The sequence below is a fragment of the Meleagris gallopavo genome, chromosome 6 (genome assembly GCF_905368555.1).
Source record: "Meleagris gallopavo chromosome 6, MGAL_WU_HG_1.1, whole genome shotgun sequence".
NCBI classification, from domain to species: domain Eukaryota; kingdom Metazoa; phylum Chordata; class Aves; order Galliformes; family Phasianidae; genus Meleagris; species Meleagris gallopavo.
In genome coordinates, this window is record NC_139409.1 from 7,578,659 (window position 1) to 7,606,101 (window position 27,443).

General features: G+C 40.5%; 1 protein-coding gene across 3 annotated transcripts in view; it reads left to right on the top strand.

The window, feature by feature from the left end:
* DPP6 (dipeptidyl peptidase like 6) overlaps positions 1-27,443 on the top strand; it is a 492,473-nt gene that overhangs the window by 420,177 nt on the left and 44,853 nt on the right. For all 3 annotated transcript variants that reach the window (XM_085227008.1, XM_085227007.1, XM_085227009.1), the window contains exons 9-10: positions 22,183-22,337; positions 23,274-23,371. In XM_085227008.1, the coding sequence (XP_085083134.1) occupies positions 22,183-22,337; positions 23,274-23,371 (253 nt within the window). The remainder of the gene's footprint in view (positions 1-22,182; positions 22,338-23,273; positions 23,372-27,443) is intronic.

Sequence of the window (27,443 nt, forward strand, 5' to 3'; positions counted from 1 at the left end):
TTGTACAACACAACTGTTAGGAGCTTCTACTTGTATGTGAGTTCTGTTTATATGCATCAAAGCCATTTTACAGTACCCTTAGGAGAAATACTTTGTCCCCATTTTCAGATTATACTCGCATTTTGAGCAACTAATCTATAATTTCTGCAATTTAAATATTGCGGAATATATTTTGACGTATGCTATGCTAGTCTGAAGTCTGGATTCATTACTGTAATGTAACGGAAGCTCACAGTACTGATGCCAATCTTCACTAGGGCCGTGCTGTAATATTCATGATGCTCTGTGACCACTATCAGAGTTGCAAAAAAAAAAAAAAAAAAAGCTTAAGTTGTCATTAGTCCCAGAAAAAGCGTGAATGTTACACAGCGCTTAAGAACTCTCCCAGTTTTGAGAGCTTGTTTTTTCTCTATTAAGTCTTAGCAGTGGTTTGATAATGTAAAACACACAATGCATTTAGGGGTTCAGGTTACAGTGAACAAATAGAAAGTGCTTCATTTCTGTGGTGGCAGAATTGACTTTTGTTGTGACCAACGTCACAGCCTCTAAAATGCTGTAGAAGATTAAAAGAAATTGGGTTAATTTGCACCAAAAATAGTTGCATGTAAATGTTAGGGAAAAGATAGGGCAGGGTGCCCAGGATCAATGTAGATATCTCTGTTCTGGAGAATTTAAGAATGAGTTAGATGCATTTCTATCATCATAGCTTGTTGAGATCAAGATCAGTTGTAATTCCATGCATGGGAGATTAGAAAATGACTTTGGGTTTCTCCTAGACCCGCAGTAATATGATTTTTATTTTTATTTTATTTTTGGTGGAGTTTTGATGGCTTTTTCTGATCTCTTTGCAGTTACACATTGTGGCTCTTAGATTACAGAGTCACTGTGAGTTCTTTATCGTGGCAAATTTACAGTTACCTCATTGATTCCCTAAGGGAAATCAGTGGTTTTCTTCTCTCAATAGCCTCTATGATTTTTTTGTTTTTGTTGTTTAAAAACTTATCTTAAAGAAAACAGTTTTAGCTGCCCAGGGAGGTGGTGGAGTCAGCATCCCTGGAGGTGATCAAGAAACATTTCTATGTGGCACTGAGGGACGTGGTCAGTGGTATGGTGATGTTGGATTGATGGTTGGCCTAGATGATCTTAGAAATATTTTCCAGCCTTAATGACTCTACGATTCTTAAAGTGCTGCATTCACGAAGTGATTAAAATGACAGAAATAAGTACAGCCAAAATTGAAAGATTGCTTTAGAGGTTTTATTAGTACATAATTCCACCAATTTGACCTAAAAAGTAAATTTCTGTGGTTTTTTTGTTGTTTTTTTTTTTCTCCCTCTTGATGCACCACGGTGGAAGAATTCTTGCTTGTGGAAATTCGGGGGCCAGTGGAAAACCTGTAAGAAGTTTAAATAGCTATCTCTTTATCTCGCTGATCTTTGGCCTGAATAAAGAGCATGTGCCAGAAGGGAGGAAAAAAAAAAAAAAAGTACTCTGTCTAAATTAGAAAAAGTGAAAGCTACATGAGGAGAATGAAAATTCTGCTGAAAAATGTGAGCCTCACTAGAGGTTTGACCTATCCATTGTTGCATAAATGTAGCAAAATCAAAAGAATATCAGAAATAATGACAGCAGTTGGTCATCTGCTTATAATTCCCATATGTCAGCTCTTCTAATGGGGAAATGAAATCGATGAAATGAAGTGTGCTTTTAAAAAAAAAAAAAAAAAACTGCAAGGCCTGCTCCTAATGTGAGCTGGAAGCAGCCACAGGTTGGAGCAGGTCTGCAAACAGGGAGGCAGCGACCTGAGGATAAAAAGGGTGAACTCTTGTGAGGAGGATTGGGCTGAAAAGTGCCCCACAGAGCTGAGCTCAGCTGTTTGCTCTGGCAGAACAGGCAGGAGCTTAAACCTTTGTGCTTGGAAAGCAACCTCCAGCACTGCTATCTGAGCTCCATGTGCTCGATGCTACATGAGAATGATAGCCAACACACTTGGGTCCTACTATTGAGAAAACTGAACAGTTTTAAGTGTGTTTCAGGCTGCCAGTTCTCCTCCAGGCAGATATCAGATTAAGCCCAGTGGTGACTGTTGTGTTCATACCAGTGGAAGTTGATATACCTGCATCAGGAGAACTGAAGAGCAAGGGCACGTCTTTATAGTGATTGGCATACCCACAGTTACAAGAAGATAAAACATCCATCTCTATTAGTTTGTCACTGAGTGATCATGATTAGTAAGAGAAAAAGAGGAGGAAAAGAGAAAATTGATTGTAAAGATCCTCTTAAGAAAGTAGCAAAATACAAGTGACCACCGGGTACACTTTGACTGGTGTGTGCTGGTGTTAAATAGCTGCCTACAGACACTGTGTGATTCACTGGGCTTGGAAGGGACCTCTAGAGATAATCAAACCCAACCCCACTTGCTAGAGCAGGTTCCTTACAGTAGCACAGGAAGACTTAGAACCACAGAATCATTAAGATTGAAAAAGACATTCAGATCATCAAGTCCAACCATTAGCCCATCTCCACAGTGCCCACCAAACCACTGCTCCTGGTGCTGAGTGATCCAACTTGTGCTGCCATCTTGGCCAGCTGTTGTTTGCATGCCAGGCAGTTTTGCTGAGACTTTTTTTCTGAAAATTACTGAAAATTTGTTGTGCCCCATTTCCCCAGATATTAGAAGCTTTAAGAACATGAAGTTCTTACCCGTCATATCTACACAAGAAAAGTTCAGTCTGCTGTTTTGAGTGACATCAAACAGAGCAGCCCCATGAACTGCTGCTAAGAGCTAAATATAATAATTTATTTACAATTATTTAAAGTGTTGCTTATAAAGGAATACTTTGGCTGTCGGTTTTGAAAAACTCTCACTTTTAAAGGATTTTTGAGATTTTTAATGTGTAGAAGCATTGCATGGTTCTGAAACGACGTAACATTTTCTGTGACATAGCTAGGACTCCTTGATTGTTGCACAGCTGGGTGTAAGTTACCCCACAAAAACATCTCCTTTCTGGCTCACCTGGTGCTGATTACACAGCAAAGGGCAACCATTGCCAGTCAGTGTCAGTGTACTTGAATTCCAGTCTATTAACAAAAAATTTTCCCTTAATTCATGTAGGGAACAGGCGGGTCAGAGAAGATTCAAGCATTTCAATCTCATTTAGTATGCATAGCACTCTAACTTACATTTTAGATTCTAGGAAAATCATATGATTGAGCAGAAATTGATACCTCTAACCATGTTCCTTAAACTTCTCTGAGTATTACTCCAAGATTTTGCTTGGGATTTTTGAGTGTTTCTACTTAATTTTATAGCATTGCATTTTTGAATATAACCATTTAAGCCTTAAATCTGCAATGCTTGGGATCACAGAATGACACCTTTCTGCTGGGATCTGCTAGCAATTACATTCCAGTCTGAGATGTATTAATTTTTAACCTTTTATTAAAGGTTTATATCATACTTCAGTTTTAGTCTACCTATGTACGTATTTTAAAAAGAAGTTGTAGCAAACATTTAAAATGATGATTATAAGTTTACTTCTCACTGTGACTTATAAAGGTATTGCCCAGTATAGCTGTTAAATCTCTCAAAGATCATATTTTCTTATGCATCTGTAATCCCTTTCCAGGCTGAATGTTTTACAGTTCTTTTTCCTAAGTAAGTACTCCTGTTTCTTTCTCCTTTGTGCTCCTTGCATTATTCTTATGCTAGTTTTTGATGAATTTATTTATTTTCTTCTTTTTATTTTTTTTTTTCTTCTCTGATTCTGTTGGCGTAATAAGAGCAACGAAGATTGGAGGAGGGAGGATCTGTCTCGCAGGGAAGGAGTTAATACAGAAGGGCATGGGAACATGTGTTGATAAAAAGGAATAAGTGCAGAGTGGGTTTCCAAACTTCATTAGAGAATAGAGAAGCATGCAATATTGCATTAGCTAAAAGAAAAACCCTTATGTAACAGGGCTTAATCTCCTTGGAAATGTTTCAGAGTATATTTGAAAAATAAACCCAACAATACTCTATTGAATTTATAGAGGAAATGGAAAGCAGAAACTCAAAGGACTGTAATTGTCACCTGCAAAAAAAAAAAAAAAAAAATCATTAGAGGGAGTAAGATGTAATGAAGGAGGAAATTGGGCAAAACTCATCTCCTTAGCCCTCTGCAGGAAGGTGGAAGTTACATTGCCTCCATGTGATATGGGTATCCAGAGCTTTCTCACGAAGATGATGTGGTTAGAGTGCTGCACTCACAAATCTGCATGATTTGCTGAGAAGATGTAGTATGCAAATAGCATCCTGATTCAAAAGGAGAAGCAATGTGAGATGAAATCCCATTTTTGCTTTTGATTAGTGTGTACGGTTGGTTCTTCGGTGGGTTGTTTGGGTGGTTTTTTTTAACCTGAACTTTAATTCAGAACAACTGTTGCATCAAATATTCAGTGGAAAATAAAAGCGAGCAGAGTGCAGAAAAGAATTTTAAAGATTAAAAAGAAATGTTTAAAATGAGTTCTTTTAGAGGTCTCTATGAGAATAAAAATCCATCATTATGTTGCGTGTCTTTTTGAAAATTTCTCCAAAGTTTCTACACGCATTTTGATTTTTCTAAATCCTTTTAATAATCTTGGGATAGTTCCCAGTGCTATTAAGTTCATAAATATGGCCCTTACTGTCTCAGAGAACTTTTTAGAACGTGCTAGAGAGATAAATAATAATTTTCAAAACGCAAAGTCTTCCAGTTCTCCCTAAAGCAGGATTTGGGATTCACGAATGTGTGTCAGCTTGTTCTTACCCACCCACCCAACTTTTGATCATAATTCTCCCTGGCACAACAACTGGTCGCTGTAGCTGTTATTAGGATCCAAGGGCATGATTTCACAGCCTGAGTCGGATGAGCTTTTCACAATCCCTGCCTGGATCAGATTAGTGTTGACCCTGAGCTGACATGCAGGCAGGGAGAGCCAGGACATAGAATCTTAGAATCATTAAGGTTGCAAAAACCACTGAGATCATCAAGTCCAGCTGTAAGCCTACCCCCACTGTGCCCACTGACCACGTCCCTCAGTGCCACATCTCCACAGTTCTGGAACACCTCCATGGATGATGACTCCACCACCTCCCTGGGCAGCCTGTGCCACTGCCTTTTTGAGAAGAAATTTCTCCTAATACCTAACCTAGGATATCCTGGTATGACCCCCCTGACACGTGTCTTTGCCCAGAGGTGCTTCACTACAAGATCTCTTTCTTCTATTTTGGTGCCATGTGAGCGTTTCTCTATTTCTAATTTGTTCAGTATCACTTGCATGTGTTTGTTCGGGTGTCGGTGTAGCAAAGTGCTTATAAGCACAGCTCTTCTCACACCCACACTCCTGTAGCTGAAGTACAAGGATAAAATGAGATAAGCATTGCAGAGAACGCTCAGCTGTATTTTTTGGTACATCTAATTATGACCTTCGCAGAGGCAATTATTCTGTCTTGATCTTAATGCCTTTTACAATCATCAATTAATAAAACTTCTCATTATATCCTGGTAGAACTCGAGTTATTATCATCTTTCTAGAATCAGGCAAACTGAGGCACAGTTATTGACCTGATTTTAGATGAGCTCAGAGAAATAGGACACAAAGCTGAGGTGAGAGCCTCACCTTGGGCCCTGGATGTCAGATGAAAGGCATGGTGTAGCTATCACAAAAACCCAGATCTGGTTGTTCTCTGCGTGATCCTGGGCAGGTATGGTGACAAGGTGGAGTTGGAGAGAAGCATCTGGAGGGGGTCATCAGCAGGAAAGCCAGGTGAGCCCTGAGGATTTCGGCATGGGGAGGAGGCTTTCCAACCCAGGGGGCACCCTATGAACAGGAGGACAAATGCATGTTGTTTAAGCTGCTCCACCTCTGCTGCATTACTACTTCTGTTTTGCACCGTAGAGGAGATGACAGCCTCTCACCTGACTCACAAATCACCCCAAATGTAGGAACAAATCACTTCAGGCCTTCCCTTTCTACTCATATGACTCACAAGCATTTGCCTCCTACATTAGTTTTGCTTTCCTTTGAAACTGAGTCATTGCCTTGTATTTGATTTAACGACAATAGCAGGGGGGGAAAAAAAATCAGCATCAGTTGCTACTGAATCAAAGTAGATCAAAAGCAGTTTTTTAAAGGAGGTTTTCAAGATAGGCAGATTAAAGACTTGAGAAAGTGGTCAGAAACTGAACTGAAGAAAAACAGCTCCTAAAAGCAAAACATTATGTTTTTGTACTATTGTACTTTTAAAATTGAAGGCAACTGTCTGAAAACAGACAATGAAATAAATCTTACTCATTAGGAATTATCTGGAGGTCATTGTATTTATTGCATTTGTTTTGATTTTCCAGTCTCTACCTTAGACTGTGTGCACAGAGATGACTTAAAAAATTCAATACCTCATTAGAAAAATAAAAGTTCATTTGATTATTGAACTGACCCATCCTTACTTAGAGCTCATTATGTATTGTTCTGGAGTATCACAAGCAGGCTTGAAACCTTGGGAACAGGACAGGATGGAGAGCTGTGTCCTGAAGTTCTTCAGGGTTGTATTGCACTGCAGAGACTTGGCACAAAGCTGCTGCAGGGTTTTCAAAGGTCTGTAAATCCCCATGATTTAGTGCATGTTGCCCAGATAGTATCGGGGGTGACAACCTGAAGGAATGTTTCCACTTCAGTGAGCTCCACAATAATGCAGGAAAGAAAAATAATCCTGAAAGTGAGAAGAAGAGAGAACTTTGATGGTGTTTTTCTGGTTCCATTACCAGAGAGCATGTGGTGCCAGATGGTGCCAGAGTGGTGGGAGTAGTTTGACAGAAAGGCAGACATAATAGCAATCTTCTTCTGGTGTGAGCTACCACTTGGAAGTGTTGTAGTACATGATCTGCTCATTACAGAAGGCCAGGATTATCTTTAATGAGGAGATTATGCAGCACAACACTTCTGACTGGCACCTCAGCCTGAAAGGAAGCTTCAGGAAGTGTGGAGAGTGTGTGGCACAGAAGAAGCTATGCCTCTGGGCTTCTAACTTGGAGAATGTACCGGGCCCTATAGAAGAACCTGAGAAGGAGAGGTGGCAAATAACAAATTACAGCATGGTCTGAAGGAGGGTCTCCAGGTAGTAGTGGCAGTGTGATGGTTGGTTGGTTGCTCAATGCCTAAGTACTACCCCCAGTTAAGCATCTTAAAGTTAAACCAGCCAACCAACCTTTCTGTTCCCATCCAAGAACTGATGATCGCCTGAATGAACTATTTGCTTAGACAGAACAGACGTTACAAATGGAAGTTTCACGCAGTGCTTATCAGTAAACAGGAGATCACAAAGCATTTGGCTTCGATTCCAGCAAAGTAACATTCCTCATCTACAGATTGCTCCTGGCCATCTCAGTCCTCAGATTGATTTGGACTTCTCCTCTTGCAGAAAGTATGCATCTGAAAGCACAGCTGAGAAAGGTTTGGAGGAGAAACTAGCCCTTTGCTTACAGCATAGCAAACAAAATATGCCTGAGGAGTCACTTCTCCCGTATGACTTAACCTCATTTTAAGTTTGTAGTTTGTTGAGTGGAAGCAGCATGCAATGTGCTGGCCACTTGAAAAAGGAAAGAAAGAATAAAGCAGTTGTTTGGCTGCACGGTTTTCCTGAGTGTCTATTTTTTGTTTCAATTGGAAAATAGCGAATCATGTTGTGAATTCACAGGTATAAACTGAGCGAATTTGGCTCCTCTGAACACAGAAATCCTTAGCGGGCAAGCACAGCACTGCTACATTTCTTCAAATTACAATGGAAAAAAAGAACTGGATCCTTAGTATATATCTCTAAATATTTATACCACCTATCATTTTGGACTTAAAATTGCACTGAGCCAACTCCCTGAGCACACAAGGCACAGAGAGATAATTTACAGGCAATTAGGCAGCCAGGTGGTTGTTTTCATTGCAGTATATCGTGCTCCCTTTTCCACTTAGGAAATGGAGATCTGCGAAATAGAAACCAAACTTCCTGTTAGCCCTCTTCCAAGAAATGCTCTTCCAACTGAAAAATAATTAAGGTCTGTCCCGTGATGTAACTATGCTTTTTCTCATGTATTAGCAGAGTACTGATAAGCCTCATGAAGATGAAACCTTCCAGCTGATGTTCTGATAACATAACTGAAATGTATACTCTGGAGCTGATTATCAGCAGGAGCGGGGGGGAATGATCACTCTGAGGGTGCCCAAAGAGTAAATCACAGCCTCAGTCTGTGATGGATATTATCACATGCTTGTCCCTGTCCCCATGGGAGTGGGTCAGTGTTCCCATCTTTGGGAATACCATAGCCATGAGCCAGCAGTGGAAGGGGATAATCAGCCAGCCAGGGGAAAAATCACAGGGAGGAGATGAAAGACATCCAGCAAAGCCTGAGAAAGAAGTGGATAATAAATATTAAAATTGGCAATATCCAAATTGTCCAGAAATAACACGATTTATAAAATAACAGATAAACAGAGGGCCAAGGAGTACAGCACAGCAGTTCTCATCCTACTCAGCAAGGATGATGGCAATTTCTTTGCAGTCAGATGATGTTTGCCATTCAATCATTTTGAGACATTACAGAGTATATGTTTTAGAACCTGGCCGTGAGAAAGTACTTGCTAAGTTGCTTGCCTTGCTGTGCCTGGAGCTAAGCAAACACCCCCCCAGAAACTGTCCCATTCCCAGATGGCTGCAAGGAGCAGTGGGGATATTGGTCAGCTGCAATCTCTGCACAGCAGCACTGCTAACACTGTGAATGTCACGGTTGAAATATACTGGCAAAGCAGCTTCTATAATGAGTCATTTCTATGTGGGAACTGTCCTTGATACTAAATAGGAAGTGTTTAAGGGTAGAGGTGGCTGTGAAGGGCTTTGGAAATGAAGATTAGTCTACGTTAGATATCACGAGCTCTTAGGTAGATAAAAACAGAACCTCTACCCTGCCAATGCAACAGATAAAGAGAGAAAGGGGGGAGGGTATTTTTTCCAAAGCCACCCTTAATCAGCAAAAAACAGCAGACAAAATTATCTTTGGTAGATGGTGATTTGTGGGGTATGGGTTACATTTATTATCCGGTAGGTTATAAGCTTTCTTATAATTTCTGGTATTTGTCTGCAACATCCTAAGGAACAATATGAGCTGGATGTGATGCGTGTCATTTGTATGGAAATGGGGGAATTTCCCTTGGTCCCAAGTGATTTCTGCAGAATTCTACACGCTGGCTCTCACTATACTTAGCTTACTCCAGTGTAAATTAAAATGCACATTCATGATCTTTGAACAAAGCGGGCAGGGATAATTAGTAATCTGATACTATTCTGTACAAAGCAGTTCAAAGCAATACTTATAATTTGCAGTTAATTAGGGGGTTTTTTTTTTCCTTAAAATTCTTAATTGCCTTTCTATGATATTTTTTTAAATAACTTATTTTCTACCGGTTTTAGATCCAATTATGCAGGCAATTTGTTTTTACTGTTACATTTCTTATGCATAGCTGCTTGTGTGTTCATATGTGTATTTCTCTATGCATTTTGGTATATATTTTTCTCAGAAATTTTATGTACTAGTACACATGGGCTTATGTCAAAATTAAAAATTTGAGAATAATGAAATAATTGTATAGCTATGAGAGGCAGGATACCAGAGGCAATAGAAAAAAATCAAATCAATACAGTAAAATGAAAAAAAAAGCTAAGGCTCTGTAATTTCACTGCCAGTATGAACAGTTAACCTCATCTGGTGTTTAAGTCACTATCCAATTACAATTCTCATTAGAAGACAAATTATTGTAGCTTTAAAGTAAAACCAGCAGTTGTTAGAGACACAAACCTTAGACTCTCTAAGGAAATTAATTTTTTCATAAATTTAAAAATAAAAATGTTAGTAAATATGAAAATATGTAGGCATAGTGCCTATAATAGGAAATATAGCAAAACAGCTTTGAAATTTCCTAGAATATGTTTAATACATTTATCTCCATTGGAAAATCCCAGTTTGAATGAGTAAGGCAGTTACTCAGACTTCATCACTGAGCCCAGCACAGTGGATGGGATGAGCAGGACATCTTGGCTGTCCTGTGTGTTGGACTTAATAATGAAGTCCTGTTTTTCTTTCAGATGACTTCTGCAAAACCATCCTGTAGGGTTGCTTTAGACACTGCTCTGCTGGCAGTGCTGAGGGTACAGGCTGTTGGTCCAAAAGCTCCTACCTGAAGCTGCAGTGATAAGTGATAGATGATCATAGGAAGGATCAAGAAAGGCCACCAGGCAGTGTGTTGAGAGTAAGACATCCTTCAGTGCTTTTGGCCATCCCTCAATGCTTTTGGCCAATCAATATAAAGGGTTGTTAAGTGGTCATTTCAGGAGTGTGCTTTGGTGCAAATTGATTTATTATTTACCAGAATTTCTGGACATTCTGCATACACAAAACTTCGAGTTTTGTTTACTTCCTCAGTCACCTATGGGAGTTTCTGGGCTGCAGGTATTGATGACAGTCACACAGGCTCAGTACCCTCTCCCCAGGCTGTATGCTGGGACCTTCACCTGTGCCCACAGCAGCTGTAACTGTCTTCTGTGTATTACCTGGGCTTAACAGTAGATCTGCAGCTGCCTCCAGAGAAGTGGACTAATTCCAAGAGGTCTAAGGAAGGCCAATATGTAAGTTTTTCTTTACTACTGCGTGGTAGTTGAATGGGTTTAGAATTACTGCATAGTGGTCTTCAGTTCAGAATGACTGAGATAAAGTTGTATTTCCTTGTTGTAGAGATGAAAGAGCTCTCAACGGGTTGACACTGTCATGCAGGTGTATTTGTTTCTTCTATTTGCTTACCTGATTCAATAGTGGTGATCCCTCAAGGCTTGTATGTAGGAAGAACAGAACTTTTACAGTAAGTTCACAGATTGATTTTGTTAATGCCTTTTCCTTAAGTAGAAGAGGGTCGTACTGTTTCTTAGCCTCCCTACCCCATTCTTTTCTTTCCTTTCTATTTTGTTTTTTTCTTCAGTCTTTTTACTGCTTGCTATACACACAACACCATCACACAGCAATACATCCAAGTGGTTTCTGATTTGCACAGCATTATGAGGGACCAGACTTGCTGGTGGCCAGGAAAGGCTTTGGAGATGGGGGCTACATGGGTTAGGGGAGCTCACACTGCCAGGATTCCTGCATACACACATTGAGTGTGGTCAAAACCAACCTGTTCTTGCCTTCATGGTGCCTGCACAACCACAAATAGTTTCACTGGTTATTGAACAATTTGTGTTTTCTGCAGTTTCTGCTACATATTATTGGAGATGATTACATACGCTGTTTTAGCAAAACTAGCACACTGTCCTTATTCAAGTGTGCATCAACTATTTTGTGTGATTTTACAACTGATGATGTTGGGATTTGTGCATACTAAATGAAAAGGGTTTATCACTCTGGTTCTCGCTCTTCAATAGTAGTTTTTGGTGTTTCCTGCTTGCACATGCAAATGCCACCACTGATAAACACAGACCACTCTGATCCATCTGTGGTATAACTTTATTATATGCCATTATTTTTATTAATAATAAATGTTTCTGTTATTTAATAAGAGTGGGTTTTTTTACTGAAATAATGCTATAAGCTAATTCTGCTTCCGTTTCTATCCTGCACTCATTTTGATTATTCTTGGGTAATTCTATTGATCTCAGTAGTTCCTCTAATTATACAGCACAGTAAAATCAGATTCATCCTCTGAGTCACTGTTCAGCTAAATCTTTCAGTTAGCCAGTTCCTGAATCACTGTTCAGGTTGAAACCTCTGGGAATCTTGCCATAGCAGGGCAACATAAACTCTGAGTGGGTTTTTAATGGCTTTTCAATGTCGGTAGCAGTTTACATTGGGTAAAAAAATTGAAGCTGAACTAAATGCAGTTCATGTGGTACAGTTCCTATTTTATACCATAGAGCCTTATTTTGCAGTACTAACAGGTTTATTAGCACTCGTGTTAGGTGACTAGCAGGTGCTGCTCAGAGTGAATAAATCATGCACGTAATTCACATGAAAGACGACTGGTGCAGATGCTGATAGGCATTCATGAGGCTGAAGAATCAAGTTCTTTATTAATAGCAATGTCAGGCTCTTCAGTCTTCCTTTCTAGAGTACTTCTTTATGAAATGTTAAAAGAGATTGCTTTGGGACACTTGTGTTCTTGAACTATTGCAATCATCTAATGAATTTTTGATAGTCAGATTCAGAGGGTTTTGTGATCACTAACTTTCTTGATACGTCTGTAGCTATTGAAATTGATCCCTTGTGTCAGTGTTGGCTGTCCATCTTCCTGCTGTCATAAGCCCACAGATTAGCTGGTAAGAATATGTTACTTTTAATTTAAAGGAAAGGTGCAGTGAAAGCTGCTTGAGCAGGTTTGAATAGAGTAATATTCAGCATATAATGAAAGCCTTGATTTGTCTCACTGCATTGCACAGATAAGCAAATTGTATTTCCAGCCATAGCAGCCTGCTAAGTGGCAGGGAGAAAAAAAAAACAAGACTTGACAATAAGGAGCCCCACTGCATCACGTCAATTAGGCAACAGGAATTCTGTCTTGTCAAGCTCCTTAGAAGTTGAGAAGCTATGATGCGACCTTGCAGTGAACATCTGCCATCAGCAATGAGCTGCAGTGCAAATGACCCAGAAGACTTTTGCCAGCAAAAGTTACTACAGGTTTTACTACAGCCTTAGTGCCTCTAGCTAACAAGCTTTCATGGAGAGCTGACAAAGACCGTGGGGTATGCCTACACCAAGTGATGGAAACATGCATCATTATCATGCATTAATGACATACTGCAGTCTGCCACTGCGAAGAGGTTTTTGAGATGCATTTGCTCTTTGGAATGAGTGTTAAGAATATCTGAATATGTGATCTCTAAGTAATGTTTCTACTTTCTTAATTCAGTCGCCATTTTCATTATCACTGGGCATCCTGACGAATTACAGATTTGCCTGTTTAGATGAAATGTCTGCATGCCAGCATAGCCAGAATGGATCGGGAGGGTTTTACAGGTGTCTGGGACTCACTGACACCAGGAACAAAGGAAACCTGCTAACTATTAGGAGCTGTTGTGAGCAGGAATCCTTCATGGTTTTGAAAGCAAACAGCTGAGGGTTGCTAATGATGGCATGACTTGTGTGCATCTATTTTGTTTGGTGGGTTGTTTGTTTTTTGGGTTTGGTTGTTGTTTTTTTTTTTTGGACTTTCTGACTTTTTTTTTTTTCAACAAATCCATTCATATGAATGAGGAGGACTTTAAAGTTTCATGATTTCTTACTTATTGCACCTGACCTTCATGCATTCTGGTAGGAGCCGTAGAGCGCTTCCAAAGAGCAGAGCCAGATCTGTAATCGATACCTCCGGTGTTCTGTAACACTCAGACAGCAAAGAAGATCTGGCAACTTCTTGTCAATAACATTGTTAACAACACCCCAGTGCCCTGACTCATATAGCAACTACAGGATTTTTTGGTGAAGAAAACACAACAAATAAGAAGAATCAATGGTCTGGGGAAAAAAAAAAAAAAAGAAGAAGCAGAACAAAGCAGCAGCATGAAACTGGTGCTTTTGGTGTGGTTGAGAAGAGCAGCCTCAGAAAACCTCTTCAGTCTTTCAGCAGCATGCTGCCCTGAGCTGGTCTTAATCACACTCCTTGGGGAAAGATGTCCTAAAGCTTGTCTTCAGTGAAATCATACAGAATCATAGAACAGCTTACATTGGAGGAGACCGTAGCAGTCATCCACTTCCAAGCCCCTGCTCTGGGCTGGTTGCCACCCACCAGCTCAGGCTGCCCAGGGCCCCATCCAACCTGGAATTGAGCACCTGCAGGGATGGGGCATCCACAGCTCTCTGGGTAGCCTGTTCCAGTGCTGCCCTCTCAGTAAAATATTTCTTCCTAACACCTAATCTGAATCTCCCCTCGTTTAGTTTAAATCTATTCCCTCTTGTCCTGTCACTTCCATACATTGTAAAAAGTCAATCCCTTTCCTGCTTATAAGCTCCCTTTAAGTACTAGAAGGCTGCAGTGAGGTTTCCCCAGAGCCTTCTCTTCTCCAAGCTAAACAAGCTCAGTTCTCTCAACCTTTCTCTATAGGATGAGTGCTCCAGCCCTTTGATCATCTTCATGGCCCTCCTCTAAATCCACTCCAACAGCTTAACACCCTCCTTGTTCAGGAGGGAATTGCTGGTGGATGGGGCTGTGCTAAGAAGCCTGGATTAGAGTGATCAGAATTTGGCAAAGCTGTCAGGCAGGGCTTTCTCTGCTGTAGTCACCCTGGCTCTACTGGGTGCTGTTTGCTCTTCATCCCCATGATATTCCTTCAGGGCCTAAGAGAGCATCCAAAGGTGACACGCTCACTTTCTACGGCAACAGTAGTTTGTGGACCGCGGCCTGTTTGTCTTCAGATTTGGTGACGTTGACATGTTTGTCAAACTCGAGCCTGGTTCAGGATATGCAGTAGCTCTGGAACCCACATAGGAGAAGAAGTGGTTAGACTGGAGCTCACCGACTTGGAGGGTCGTATGGCATTGTCCTCAGTGCCCAGCTTAAGAAATGAGTTTTTCTTCAGGCTTCATCTTTCAGACACAGAGGCAGAAAGCACAGGCCATCCCTCAGAACTCCCTGTGCTCCATCTTCCAAGCACACAGCTGAGGGCTCTGTATGTCCTATAGCTTCCTTTCTGTTTGCTTAAAAACGAAAGGCCAGTACTTGTTCCATGCTTCATCTGCAGCACAGCAAGTCCTTGAAGGCAGATAGCATCTTACATTGGGATGCTGCCTAACTCACCACAGTGCTGGCATCTCACCACGATGTTCTTCTGAAAGGAACATGGGGCTGCAAGGCTGCATGAGCAAAAAACAACATGTGTTCAAGCAATTAAACTGCATGACTAAGGCGAAACTAATGACACTCACAGCCCACACCTTCCCTATGGATGGGCTCCTTTTCCTGAGATGAGGGGCTGCCACGTTCTCTCAGCTGCTGAACACATGGGGGCACCTCGACTGTGTGGTGCTGCTGCCATCAGGTGGTGATTGCTTTTGGATCAAGGATTTTCTGTTTAAAATATGTTCTTTAAAGCATATCTTCAAATCCCTTAGAGGCAAGTAATATTTTATTCTTCATAAGCTTGCTGCCTGTCACAGAAGAAGAGGCTGTGTGTTTTGAGAAGGAATTTGGAGTCGCTGGGTTGAGCAATGGTTGAACATTCATTGTTGGCATACAGGAATCATGGGATCAGGCTGAGCATGGCATGTTCTCTCTTTTTCCTTGCTCATCTATTTATTTTTTTAGTGTCTCTGCCTTTTTCCAAATGGCTCAGAATTCTTTAGTGATCCTGAAAAATGATTTTTTCACCTGACTCAGTTATCAGCTCGAAAAGATTTGTTCCATTGAAATCAGGAGTACTGCAAGGGTATTGCTGATGTAAGCATAAAAATATGTCAATGTAGGAAAATGTGGATTGGATATAGAACTAATGTAAAGCGGAATTATATAAGAAAGCAATTTTCATACATTTAACTACTTTTACTCTCACTTTATACCCGTTAATGGAAGTCAATGTAGAGCTACAGGGGGCCTCTAAGACAGAAGGGATAGAGTCTTTAGCCAGGTCTGTTGTGATAGGACATTGGGAAATGGTTTCAAACTGAAAGTGGGGAGATTTACATTGGATGTAAGGTAAATGTTTTTTACAATAAGTGTGGTGAAGCACTGGAGCAGATTGCCCAGAGAGAAGTGGATGTCCCATCCTTAGATATATTCAAGGTCAGGCTGGATGGGGCTCTGAGCACCTGATGGAGCTGTAGGTGTCCCTGTTCATTGCACCAGATGACCTTCAAGGGTCCCCTTCAATTCAGACAAACTTTGCATGTGTATGAAAGATTGCAAGGTGGTCCCTGAAAGCCTCCCTGAAACACGTCAGTGAAGGCCAATATGAGCAGTTTCCCCTAACTAGGCAAAACTATACAATAGTAATCGATTTGGCATGTGGTTGGTGATTTGAGATGATCTAGTAATTGATTTTAAAACAGATGCTAGTTGTCAAATAAGCATTTGTATTTATTTGATGTTTCTCTAGGAACCCTTGGGGTTTTGCTATCTCAGAAGTCTTTTTGTTCTCCTTTCTTAGACCCCCTTTTGCTTCTCTGATCTCTCTTCCTCTCATCTTCTTTTGATGCTTCCTACTGACAAATTCCTTTGAGCTTTCCTCCCCAGTATAAGCCTTGGCCTTTGTGTTAGACTTTAATTTCATTTTGCTTAAGATTCCTTTTTATTAACAGGTTTTTTTTTTTTTAAAGACTAAAATGCCATCAGCACACCAAATGCTTAAGAATCTGAGCATTGTCTACTCCAAATTGCACAAACAAAACCGTTGATTCTGCTTCCTGGAGTCACTGTGCTTTAAACCATCAGCAGTAAGTTACAAACAAGGGTATGTTCCCTCTGTAAGACAAAACCTTGTCTAGTCCTTTAAGTAAAAATTAAAATACTCTGGAATTAGTGGGCCTATTGACATCAAACTAGATATGCTTGAATTGTTTGGGTCTGCATGTGTGTAGATTTGCTTGCAGGAGAATCAAACTATTTTTCATCTTTTTTGTCACAAAGACAACATACAACATTAAGAATATTGTTTTGATTCCCAAAAATGTGCAATGTTTGGAACAAGAAGGGGATTTTAATTATTTGAAAGAAATTGATTTATTTAATAAGTAAAATGTCCTAAATGCCTCTACCCTTCTTTTGACCTCTAGAAATGCAGTCGCTGTTTTCCAGGTGCAGTTAAAAAACCTTCCTGCTTAGTCTCCAAGGACACCTCCCCAGTAACTGAGGTTTCTTTTTGGAAATTAATGACACTGCAGTTTTTAGCCACAGCTTGTCTGTCTCACACAAGGGGCTTTACCAAGAGTGGACACACCACTTAGGTTTCCCAAAGATCTCTTGTTTGCCTGTAGCACAGATGTATGAGGGAGACATTTTTTCTTTGAAGAGACAAGGTTAGTTTCTTTGTTTTCATTATACATTTCTTTTCCTGGATACTGGGAGATGTTAGCAGTCAATTGTTGAAGAGGCACTAGGACCAGTCTTGCACCAACTTGCTCGCTCTTCAAGAAGGTCCTTCTATGACACTGCCTGCAGGGATGTATGGCAGACCTACTACCATACTTCCTATGGGGGTGATAATGTGGGCAGATGTGCATGAGTGCATCCAGAGGATTGTTGTGGAGAGACCCACATTGGTGAGGTTCTGCCTTACAAAGCAGAAGCGTGTGGGCAGCCAAAGGAAAGTATTTGATCAAGGTACTTAATACAGCTGTTCTTGTCTTGCATGGAAACTGAACTATTGATGCTTATGATAGCTATAGCCTCAGTGGGTAAATTATACAGATAATAATCTTAGTTTCTGTTGACCATGACAACAGAAAAACAAATGCATTTTCCACTTGAAAACTATTCCTTTATTACTCCAGTTTTTCTCCTGACTCTGCATTTATCATTTTATGGAAATGACAGATCTGTCAGAGGATTGGGCTGGTCAAGCATCCTTGCCTTTTGCAAGTCTCCATTTCATTTAGCTCACTCTTGAACTGCAAATTATTCATAATGTCTTCGTAAATTGGAAGAACCTCCTATCATGCCAATGGATTTCCCACTCAGCCGTTGGTAAAAGCTTCATTCTTTCACTAACAGCAAGCCAGAACTTAACCACATTAAACAGAATGGCATTAATCAATAGTATTACTCAGGACTGACAGAGAATGTGGAAATAGATTTTTAGAAATCCTTGAAAAAATGCATTTATTGGCCCCTGTGAAAATAGCATCGATGTGCACTTATTAACAAAGAGCTCATCTAGCTGAGAACTCTACACGAGCCTGAGAAGTAGATTTATCACATAAATACCTGTAGAGATATCTCAGTGGCAGATTATGTTATACAACAGTATAACCACCTATTTGGATTTCCAAATGATGTCCACAAAACAGGTTTTATCCAGAATCTGCTGGTTATCACTGAGGTTCCAGAGATAAAGCCCTGATGCTCATGGCCCTTCTTTGAGAAATGTGTTACCTGAAGCAACATACAAGTCTCCAGTTTCATCGGTCTTACAAGAACTGTTGACATAACTTCCAATCTTCAAGCAGGCTGGTGCTTCCTTCACTTTTATACACTTGCTGGGCTAGTCAGAATCATAGAATCGTAGAATCTCCAAGGTTGGAAAAGACCCATAGGGTCACCCAGACCAACCATCCACTGATCGCCAATAGTTCTCAATATCCCTCAACACAATGTGCAAACGTTCTTTGAACACCTCCAGGGTTGGTGACTCCACCACCTCCCTGGGCAGCCCATTCCAGGTCCTGACGTCTCATTCAGAGATGAAACTTTTCCTAATATCCAACCTGAATCTCCCCTGGTGCAACTTGAGGTCATTCCCTCTAGCCCTATCACTAGTTATACAGGAGAAGATGTCAACCCCCACCTCACCACAACCTCCTTTTAGGGAGCTGTAGAGAGCAGTAAGGTCTTCTCTGAACCTCCTCTTCTCCAGACTAATCAATCCCGGTTCCCTCAGCCTCTCCCCATCAGACTTATGCTCTAGACTCCGCACAGCTCCACTGCCCTTCTCTGGACACACTTCAGGGTCTCAATGTCTTCTTGTAGTGAGAGGCCCAAAACTGAAACTTCAGACAGTTCTTGAGGTGTGGTCTCACCAGAGCTGAGTACAGAGGGATAGATATCATGTGAACCTAAATCATAGAATCATAGAATGGCTTGGGTTGAAAGGGACCACAATGGTCATCGGGTTGCTACTTGCCAGCCAAGAAATGTAGCAATGGACTGTTCCTCTCTGCTTTCTGAAGATGAGCAGGAAAGCATCTAGCAGGGAACATGTTCTTCTATAGAGATGCCATCCCTGACATGGACAGCCCAATCCACTCTAGATGCTCTTCAAGTTTCAATACCAAAGCTATGTGTTGCTTTTTTACCCATTTTAACCCATTTGGATTGCCACCTTCTTCAGCTGCAGCCAGTCATTCCTCAAGTTGAACTATTTGATTGTGTTTCTGCATTTCTCTAGATCACAGGCTGAGTAGTATGTGGTGTCCAAGGATTCACCACTTACAGGCCAGCTGTCTCTGAATGGTTTGAGGATGAATGAAGTAACATGGAGTAAGCATTGACTTGCTTCAGGTGCTGTGTATGAACCTGGACGTGCATAGCTGTGTAGCACAGAGGAACCAGCAACTGACTGAGGAATCTCCACCCCTCACTCACAGCATGCCTGCGTCATGTAGCAACTAGTGATGCAAGCCTTGAGGAAGAAAGCCAGTTTTGACCAATTATTACCATAATTTTTTAACTAGGAGATGTACTATATGCAGCTGATTTTCAGATTGTGTGGTAAATACATGTGCAAACAATTATTTCCTCAAGAATAAGTAGTGTGCAAACTACTGCAAATTAGTCTACTTTCAGCTGAAACTTTATGGCACAAGTACATTTTGTATTTCAGTAGAACGCTCTCTGGTTTGCTAAAACTAACTGATCTCTCTAATAATGGCAGGGTCCCAACTTTCTATCAAGGCAAAGGTTCACACACACCATTAAATCTGATTAACAAAGGAACACAGAACCTTTTTTTGGCACTGAAACCTTTTTTGGCATGTGACCTTCAGTAGAACTGCTTCCTTAAGTCTGAGGTCCCTGAGAAAAAGTTTGTTAATTAATGTTAAAATGCCAAAGATTCATCTGCCATTTTTCCTCTTCATTTATACTTTTAGTTATGCCTTTAATGATGTAGCAATAAAAAGTCAAGAGCAGCATCTTTTAAATAATAGGCGGGGCAATGCAGCAAAAGAAATCTGCCAGAGATATGCTTTCCCGTGTGATATTTGCAACTTCCTAGACATCTTCCTGAAGTCTCTCATAGATATTCCCATTATGTACTGATTAATTAATTTGTTACTTGTAGAAGCATAGCTCTTGAGAGTGATTTTCCCTTGCACTCTTCCTAGTGTTATCTTGAGCACTTTCTCAAGACAAATGCAACTCTGGAGTAACGAAAGTTATTCCGTTTGATCTCTGACATGTCTGATTGCCCATCTGTTCTCCAAGGATAGATCCAAGATTTTTTCCTTTGAAATACACTATCTGGTGAATTTCTACTCTTCAGACCAAGTGGGCATTTTGGTTGAAGCAAAGAGTCATCACAGAGTGTTATACTAACATGGTGGGTCCAAAATCTAAAGATTATCATTCATTTTTTGAATTACACAATAACAACAGAGGGTGGAGCTGCTTGATCTTGTGTAGTTGAGTATCAGTGGTGAAAGCTCAGAAACACTCCAAAGCCTATTTAATTCTTCATTCTCACATTAAAGTAATGGCATCTGTCTTCCTGCCCATCAATCCATCAATCTGTACAGCATATGCAAGCCCTTCTGCTCCAGTTTGAATAGGAATGACTTGTATGATATTAAGCCTTTTAATGGAAATGAATTACAATATTGCCTTTTGCAAAATGGTAGGTTTAGAAAGCCAAGTCATTGTCTTCCACTTGTCGGTAGCTGAAGACACTTTGGGCAGAGTGAATCTATAGCTTTTCTGGCTATCTGTAAGTTGAAGTCATCTTTGCAATGAAGCGTATTAAATGATAAGAGAAAGTATTAGCAATTAAAAGGTCTTTGAATTGATGTTTAATGAGAATTAGGTTCTGCCAGACTTCAAAATAATTCCTTAGGATTGCAATCATCGTCATAGAATCATAGAATGGCTTGGGTTGGAAGGGATCTCAAGGATCATTGGGTTCCTATCACCCTGCCATGGGTGGGGGTTGCCAGCCACACTCTCAGTGAAAAACATCCCCTGACATCCATTTCCCCTTGTCGTATCACTGTCTACCTGTGCAAAAAGTTGATTTTCCTCCTGTTTATAATCTCTCTTTAAACATTGGAAGGCTGCAATGAGCTCTCCCCTCAGTCTTTTCCTCTCCTCTCCAGGCTGAACAAGCCCAATCCCTTCAGCCTATCTCCTGGGAGAGGTGCTCCAGCCCTCAGATCATCTTCGTGGCCCTCTTCTGAACCTGCTCCAGCAGCTCCACATCTTTCCAGTGCTGGAGACCCCAGGTCTGGGTGCATTACTCCAACTGGGGCCTTATCAGAGCGGAGGAGAACAATCTCTTCCCTCTCCCTGCTGCTACCCCTCTTCTGATGCAGCCCAGGATACCGTTGGCCTTCTGGGCTCCAGGCGCACACTGTTGGCTCATGTTCAGGTTTTCATCGACCAGGACCTCTAAGCTCCTCTCAGCAGGGCTACTCTCAAGGGCTTCTCCTGATCTGTGTACATATCTGCAGTCTTGCTTTCCACTTATATACTTGAGCTCTGACATATTTATATCGTCATCTTTCCAAGCATTTTGTCACTAACAGCCACACCTCTGACCCAGGCTGCATATGAAATATTGCTTTGCAAAAATGATTTTAAAATTGAAGTAGGGGTAATATTCAAGATGGCAACCAGGCCACAGTCTCTGAAGCCTGGTGTCTCACAAAGTGTTAAAAACTCCAACATTGCGTAACTTACAGAAAATCACCATTTTTGTTAATTCCCAGCCGGCAGCAGAGATTAGGAAGATTCAAATTTCAGGTGATGTGCTTTAACCTAAGTACAAAGGCTGCTTGAATCCATTGATATAAGTCAAGCATGACTTTGTGAACTCTTTATGGAGAAGTAAATCAGTGCATTATTCCCATAGGAGCCCAGCTTTTGCTACTGTCAAATTCCTTATGTTCATATACAAGACACAGGGCAGGAGCAGCCAGGCTTTTTATTCTATCATGAGTGTGTGTACTAGTATGAATAATTTGATGTTTCTTGAGCAACGTAATTATGCTTAATAACTGATATATTCAGAGTAATTGTAATCAATTGTGTTCATTTGTGTATACAGCATAATTTAATGAGCATTTTTAATTGATGTTCCTGTGACATTCTCCCTGTGCTGTGATTAGACTGGGATTTTTGTATCTACACGGTTTTCATTTATTGCTAACTAGGAATTTACATTTAATAGTCTTTTTTTTTTTCTTCTCTCCCTCTTTTCCTTTCTTTTTTTTTAATTAGAGGAGATCTTGAAGACTCATATTGCTCATTGGTGGTCTCCTGATGGCACCAGGTTAGCATATGCAACAATTAATGCTTCCAGAGTCCCCACCATGGAGATCCCAGTATACACTGGCAGTCTTTACCCTACTGTTAAAACATACCATTATCCAAAGGTAAGGGAAAATAAAACAAGCAGTTCTGTTGTTCTATTAAAAACAAACAAGCAAACAGACAGCAAACTCATATTGTTTTAGTTTTTTCTTGGTAGGCTCAGATAGGAGACAGTATAATTGGAAATATTCATAAGCAATGAAAATAAACATAATCTAAAGAAAAGTCAGCTGCTCCCCAGTGAATTGTCTGTATTTTTCTTTAGCTGTATTATTAAAATTGCAGTTTTCTGATCAAAGTATTAGTCATTCCTAATATAATGAAAATAAAATGTTTCAGTTCTTGCTTTGTGCCTGCAATTGTGCTTCTGTTCTAGATAGGAGTTGAAATATCTAAAAGTTTACAGCAATCCTTAAAACATTTGGGTTCATGGCATTTCTGAGAAAAGAAACAAGAAGGAAAGTTTGGTGTTTGGATTTCTCTGCAGTTTCCAGGATATGTACTCTGCAGCACTGTCGTCTCTTCTGTCATTTCTTGCTTTGTGTACTGAGTTCCTCAGAACTCACAGATGGGTCCAAACTGAACCATAATCAAACAGGAGAGATACATATATGCAAGTTTTATGGAAAGCAACTGACTCAGTAGGTTTCCTACAATAAAGGAATAAATACAACATTTACCATTATCCCAATAGTCTGTTTTATAAAAAGAAAAGAAAAAGTTATTTCTAGTCACCATGTAAAACAATATCTTTTACAAAAGTTAAGAGATGTGCTATGTAGAATTTCCCCTTGATTCTGCCTAATGAGCTTTCCACACCTCTGTGATAAACCACCTTAGGTGTGCCTTCCCTGTGAATGGCTGCAGTACCCAGCCATAACCTTAACCAGGAGAGCACATTTTACAGTCCATGGGCACTTCATAAATCGAAACCATTCTGTGTTTGTATAAGATATAGTAATTATTTTATTTTTACTTCATTTTATTTTGAAATCCAGGCTGGAATGGAAAATCCAACTATTTCTTTGCATGTGATTGGTCTGAATGGACCTACCCATGATCTAGAGATGATTCCCCCAGATGATCAGAGACTGAGGTATGTGCTTCCTTGTACTGGGATGCCCAATCTGATTCTGTTAGGGCTTTATATCAGACCCTGACTTTTTTGAGGTCATTTTACAGTAACTTTTTCTGCCATTACTGTCAAGTTTCACTTTGGGTAAATCTAGTTAAAAGTTTTCATATATTTTTTCTTCTTCCATGTTTTTCTTGAGCACTGTTCATTTTTTTCTCAAAGTCACTGTGACCCAGTATAACTTCAGAGTGGGCTTATTTTTAGAGCACTGAGCAGGATGTTGCAAAATCCGTAACATTTTCATTTCACATCTAGTCATTGGCATTGAATAGGGACAGTTGTCTGTGTCCTGTATGGGACATCATGAAGCATAAACATGAATACAGAAATCATGAGTTCACTGCTTTGTGAGTCAAGCACGGGAATTAAATCAGAAGGACATTCTGCAAATACACTGTCCTATCTTCATTAAAAAAATAGAAAGTAAAGCTCTTTGCTGCTTTCAGGGTAAGTATATTTGAGATGTTGGCCTGCAGTTCAGCCAAGCACTTAGCCACACATTTCTATCTAAGCAAGTGTTCCGACCTGTTTGCATTCAGCAAGAGCTGGAAATTTGGCTTGGACTTCAGCCTATGACCAAAAGTGGTGCTACGTTTATAGGTCTGTGAGCACTTGAAAGGTGCATCACGTTGTTCCAGGCTGCTGTTGGGAGAGAAACAGCTTTAGTGAATGCGCGGCACACTTCCTTGCAAAGCTTGGGGATTAGAGCCATTTCTGGATTTCAGCAGCTTTGCTGTACACTTGAAATAGCTTTACAGCATGACATCCTGTAGAAGAATTCTGCTTCTACATTCTGCTTCTACGTCTGGTACCTGCAGTGACCATCCGCACAGCACCATGATGCTTTCTGTGCATGTCAGACATGATGCAACAAGGTTTTCATTCCCAGCGCATCACTTACTCAAGTAGCAGCACCCGATCACACTTCATCTTTCTTGACTGATTGCTAAATTAGGCTGCTGGATGGGCAGTCCCAGTGCCAACAGACATGTAGGTACAGCACAGAGCTAATGGAACAGGCCAACTGTGAGGGCAGGGAAAGGTGCCCTCATTATGCATAATCATAGAATCATAGAGCCATTAAGTTTGAAAAAGGCCGCTAAGATCATGTAGTCCAACCATCAGCCCACCCCCACCATGGCCACTGACCACATCCCTCAGTGCCACATCTGCATGTTTCTTGAACACCTCCAGGGATAGTGACTCCACCACCTCCCTGGGCAGCCTGTGCCAATGCATGACTGCTCTTTCTGAGAATGAATTTTTCCTTTTATCCAACTCGAACCTCCCCTGGTGCAGTTTAAGGCCGTTACCTCTATATACTATAGAGTCCTATAAAGAATAGGTACATAAGGTCTCTGCTGGTTGTTGTGCACACGCTGTGTAGTCATCTGATGAGAGAATGCTTAACCAGTGCAATCACTTATGGAGGAAGCTACCTTTCTTCCCATTAGGAAAATTAATGTCAACCTCAGAACATGTTTTTCACTGAATCATTCTGAATGGCTCCAATTCAAATCCAATTATGCAACAACAGTTGTATGACCTGTGAACAAATCAAATGGGCATTGCTGTGTTTGCCTTTCAAACCAATAGCTTCAGGTCTGCAGGCTGCGTTCCCAGCTCACAGTACCCAAATCACAGCATCAGAATTGCTGCTCCTGGACCACATCATTTTTTTGTTCAGAGTATACTCGGAAGTGTTTTAATTACAGTAATAAGTTGAGGCTGCAGGCTCCACGTGTCACTAATAAATTTGTGCTATGTGACTATGGGTGGCTGTAATTTATTGGGTTTCAATCAGTACTGTAAAATGATGCAAAATGTCATCATCAATTAGTGCTTTTAAATTTCATCCAAACCATGGTGATTTCCATCCCTGGAGCACATTATTAGTGCTGGTGGAGAAAGAGGAATACATTTTAATTTTGCATATGTTTTTCAAAATAAGAGGATTAATGTGATAATGATTCATGAAGAGACACGAGAGGTGCCCTGTACAGACAGTTACAGAAAAGGGTATCAGAAATTCAGGGGAGAATGATGATAATAAGGATCTGGAGCATTTCAGTGTGCCCAGTGTGTTCACACATGGACAGAGCAGCGAGTCTGGATGTTCTTTGTATCTGGAGCAAAGTGTTTTGGTACAGTCAATACAACTGAAAATAAAGAGGAGATGATACTTCATTTGTTTTGCTTTAGAATTAAAGGAAGTCAAAAATTTTCCACAGAATGGAATGTTTGTCAGGAAAAAAAGAAGTTGATGATAGGAAGCATATTTGGAAGCAATAGAATATCACTTCAAAGTCTTTTTCCTCTTAAAAATCTTTCATTCTGAGCATTTTTGCCAAATTTTCTACAATTTCATGCTTTGCTGTGAGAAGAAAGTGGATGAAAGGGAAAAAAAGTTGCAGAACAACAGAAAAAAAAAAAAGTTAACTGCTTAATGTCTAAATGGCACTTTAATTTTGATGAAAGGCATTGGACCAGTAACAGTGAACTGCTACAGAAGCAGGTGATGGGAACCAGACTGTGGTCCAGTATATTTCTCACATCACATTGGCATCTCAGTTGGCAAATGAAGCACTCCCCTGAGTGCAGAAGTCATAAGGAATACATTCTCCTTCCCTCAGCTCCCATAAAATACAGACTGCGTCAGACAGTGCCTGAGAAATGTCCCACTCCCCTCCATTGGCTTCCCAACCAGGGCAGCTCTCAAAGTGCAGATGTTTACAATTAGCTGAGATGAATCACACCTCATTGTCTCGTTTTCCTCTGCAAAATGGGAGACATAAAATTTAGTTGTCCTACAGAAGAGATGTAAGAAGAAGTAAATTAAAGACTCTGAGGCTAGAATAACAAGTACTCTACAAGTACGTGCTGTTGTCTGCTTGCTGGGTGTCTGCAGGCTTCACAGAGGCTACAGACAGAAATTGGATCTCCATGCCATCTCCAGGGTGATAGAGAAGATATATACATGACTTAAAATAATAATTAAAAGTTCCTGAGCAAGAACTGTGGCTCCTGTATTCAAGCAATGTCAAGGATGTAGAACTTTAATATATGTCTTTCAAACTTTAAATTGGATTTATGAAAAAAATGCTCCGAGCCACAATATGTACTGAATTCACCTTCCTTTTCAGGGTGACTGAATCTGCTCAGTTCATTGTGAAGAGGAAGAAGAGGTGGTTTTACAGTTTAATTTTGCTTCAGTGCCTTTCTTTTCTTCTTAGGGCCTATGTCCTCCTGCTGATAGAGCGTAAAATTACGATTTTATTTCAAGCACTGAATTTTCAGAACTGCTGTTTTCTCACCTGGAAGTATCCTTCCTCCCAGTGTGGTGGATACTGTTGTTGAGGCCTTTTGTTATTTATCCCCAGCCAAATTCAGGCGCTAAATGTTACAGAAAACTGCAAAATCAATTCCCAACTTGTTATTTTGCTAGAGAAGCGTGTCTTTGTTGCTTTTGCCCTTTTTCTTCAGTATATGCAGGAGTGCTTGCCAGAACTCAGAGTTCTCTCCAGTGACACAGCACATTAATTCCAAAGGGAGCAACAATTCCTTATACATATTTTATAGCAAACAAATGAACTAATAAATTTTTATAGACTGTGTGCTGTGAGAAGTTGTTAAGGGTGTCTTTGGTCTGCACAGCCCATTGGTATACTAAAGCATTACTAGCTTTGTCAGCCCAGCAAGAGCTTTACCCTGAAAATGGAGTAGTGCAGAGGTGCACATCTGTGAGCGCCTCTTGGAAGGTGACCATCAGGATATTTATTTGTGATCCTGGATTTTCAAGCCCAGTCCAGCCTAAGTGGGTTGCATTTGTCAATATTGCATATTACTCAATTTTGCTACGTTTTCTTGGGCAAGATATTGCTTACAGGACTGTGCAGCCAACAGTAGTGATCTACTGTGGGTATTAGTAGAACCTGAATGTGTCCAGCCACAGAGAATGGAGTAGGGAGTGCAGGATGACATTTTTGATGATGTAAAGTTTCACATCTCTACTGACTTCTTTTTGGCAACCAGT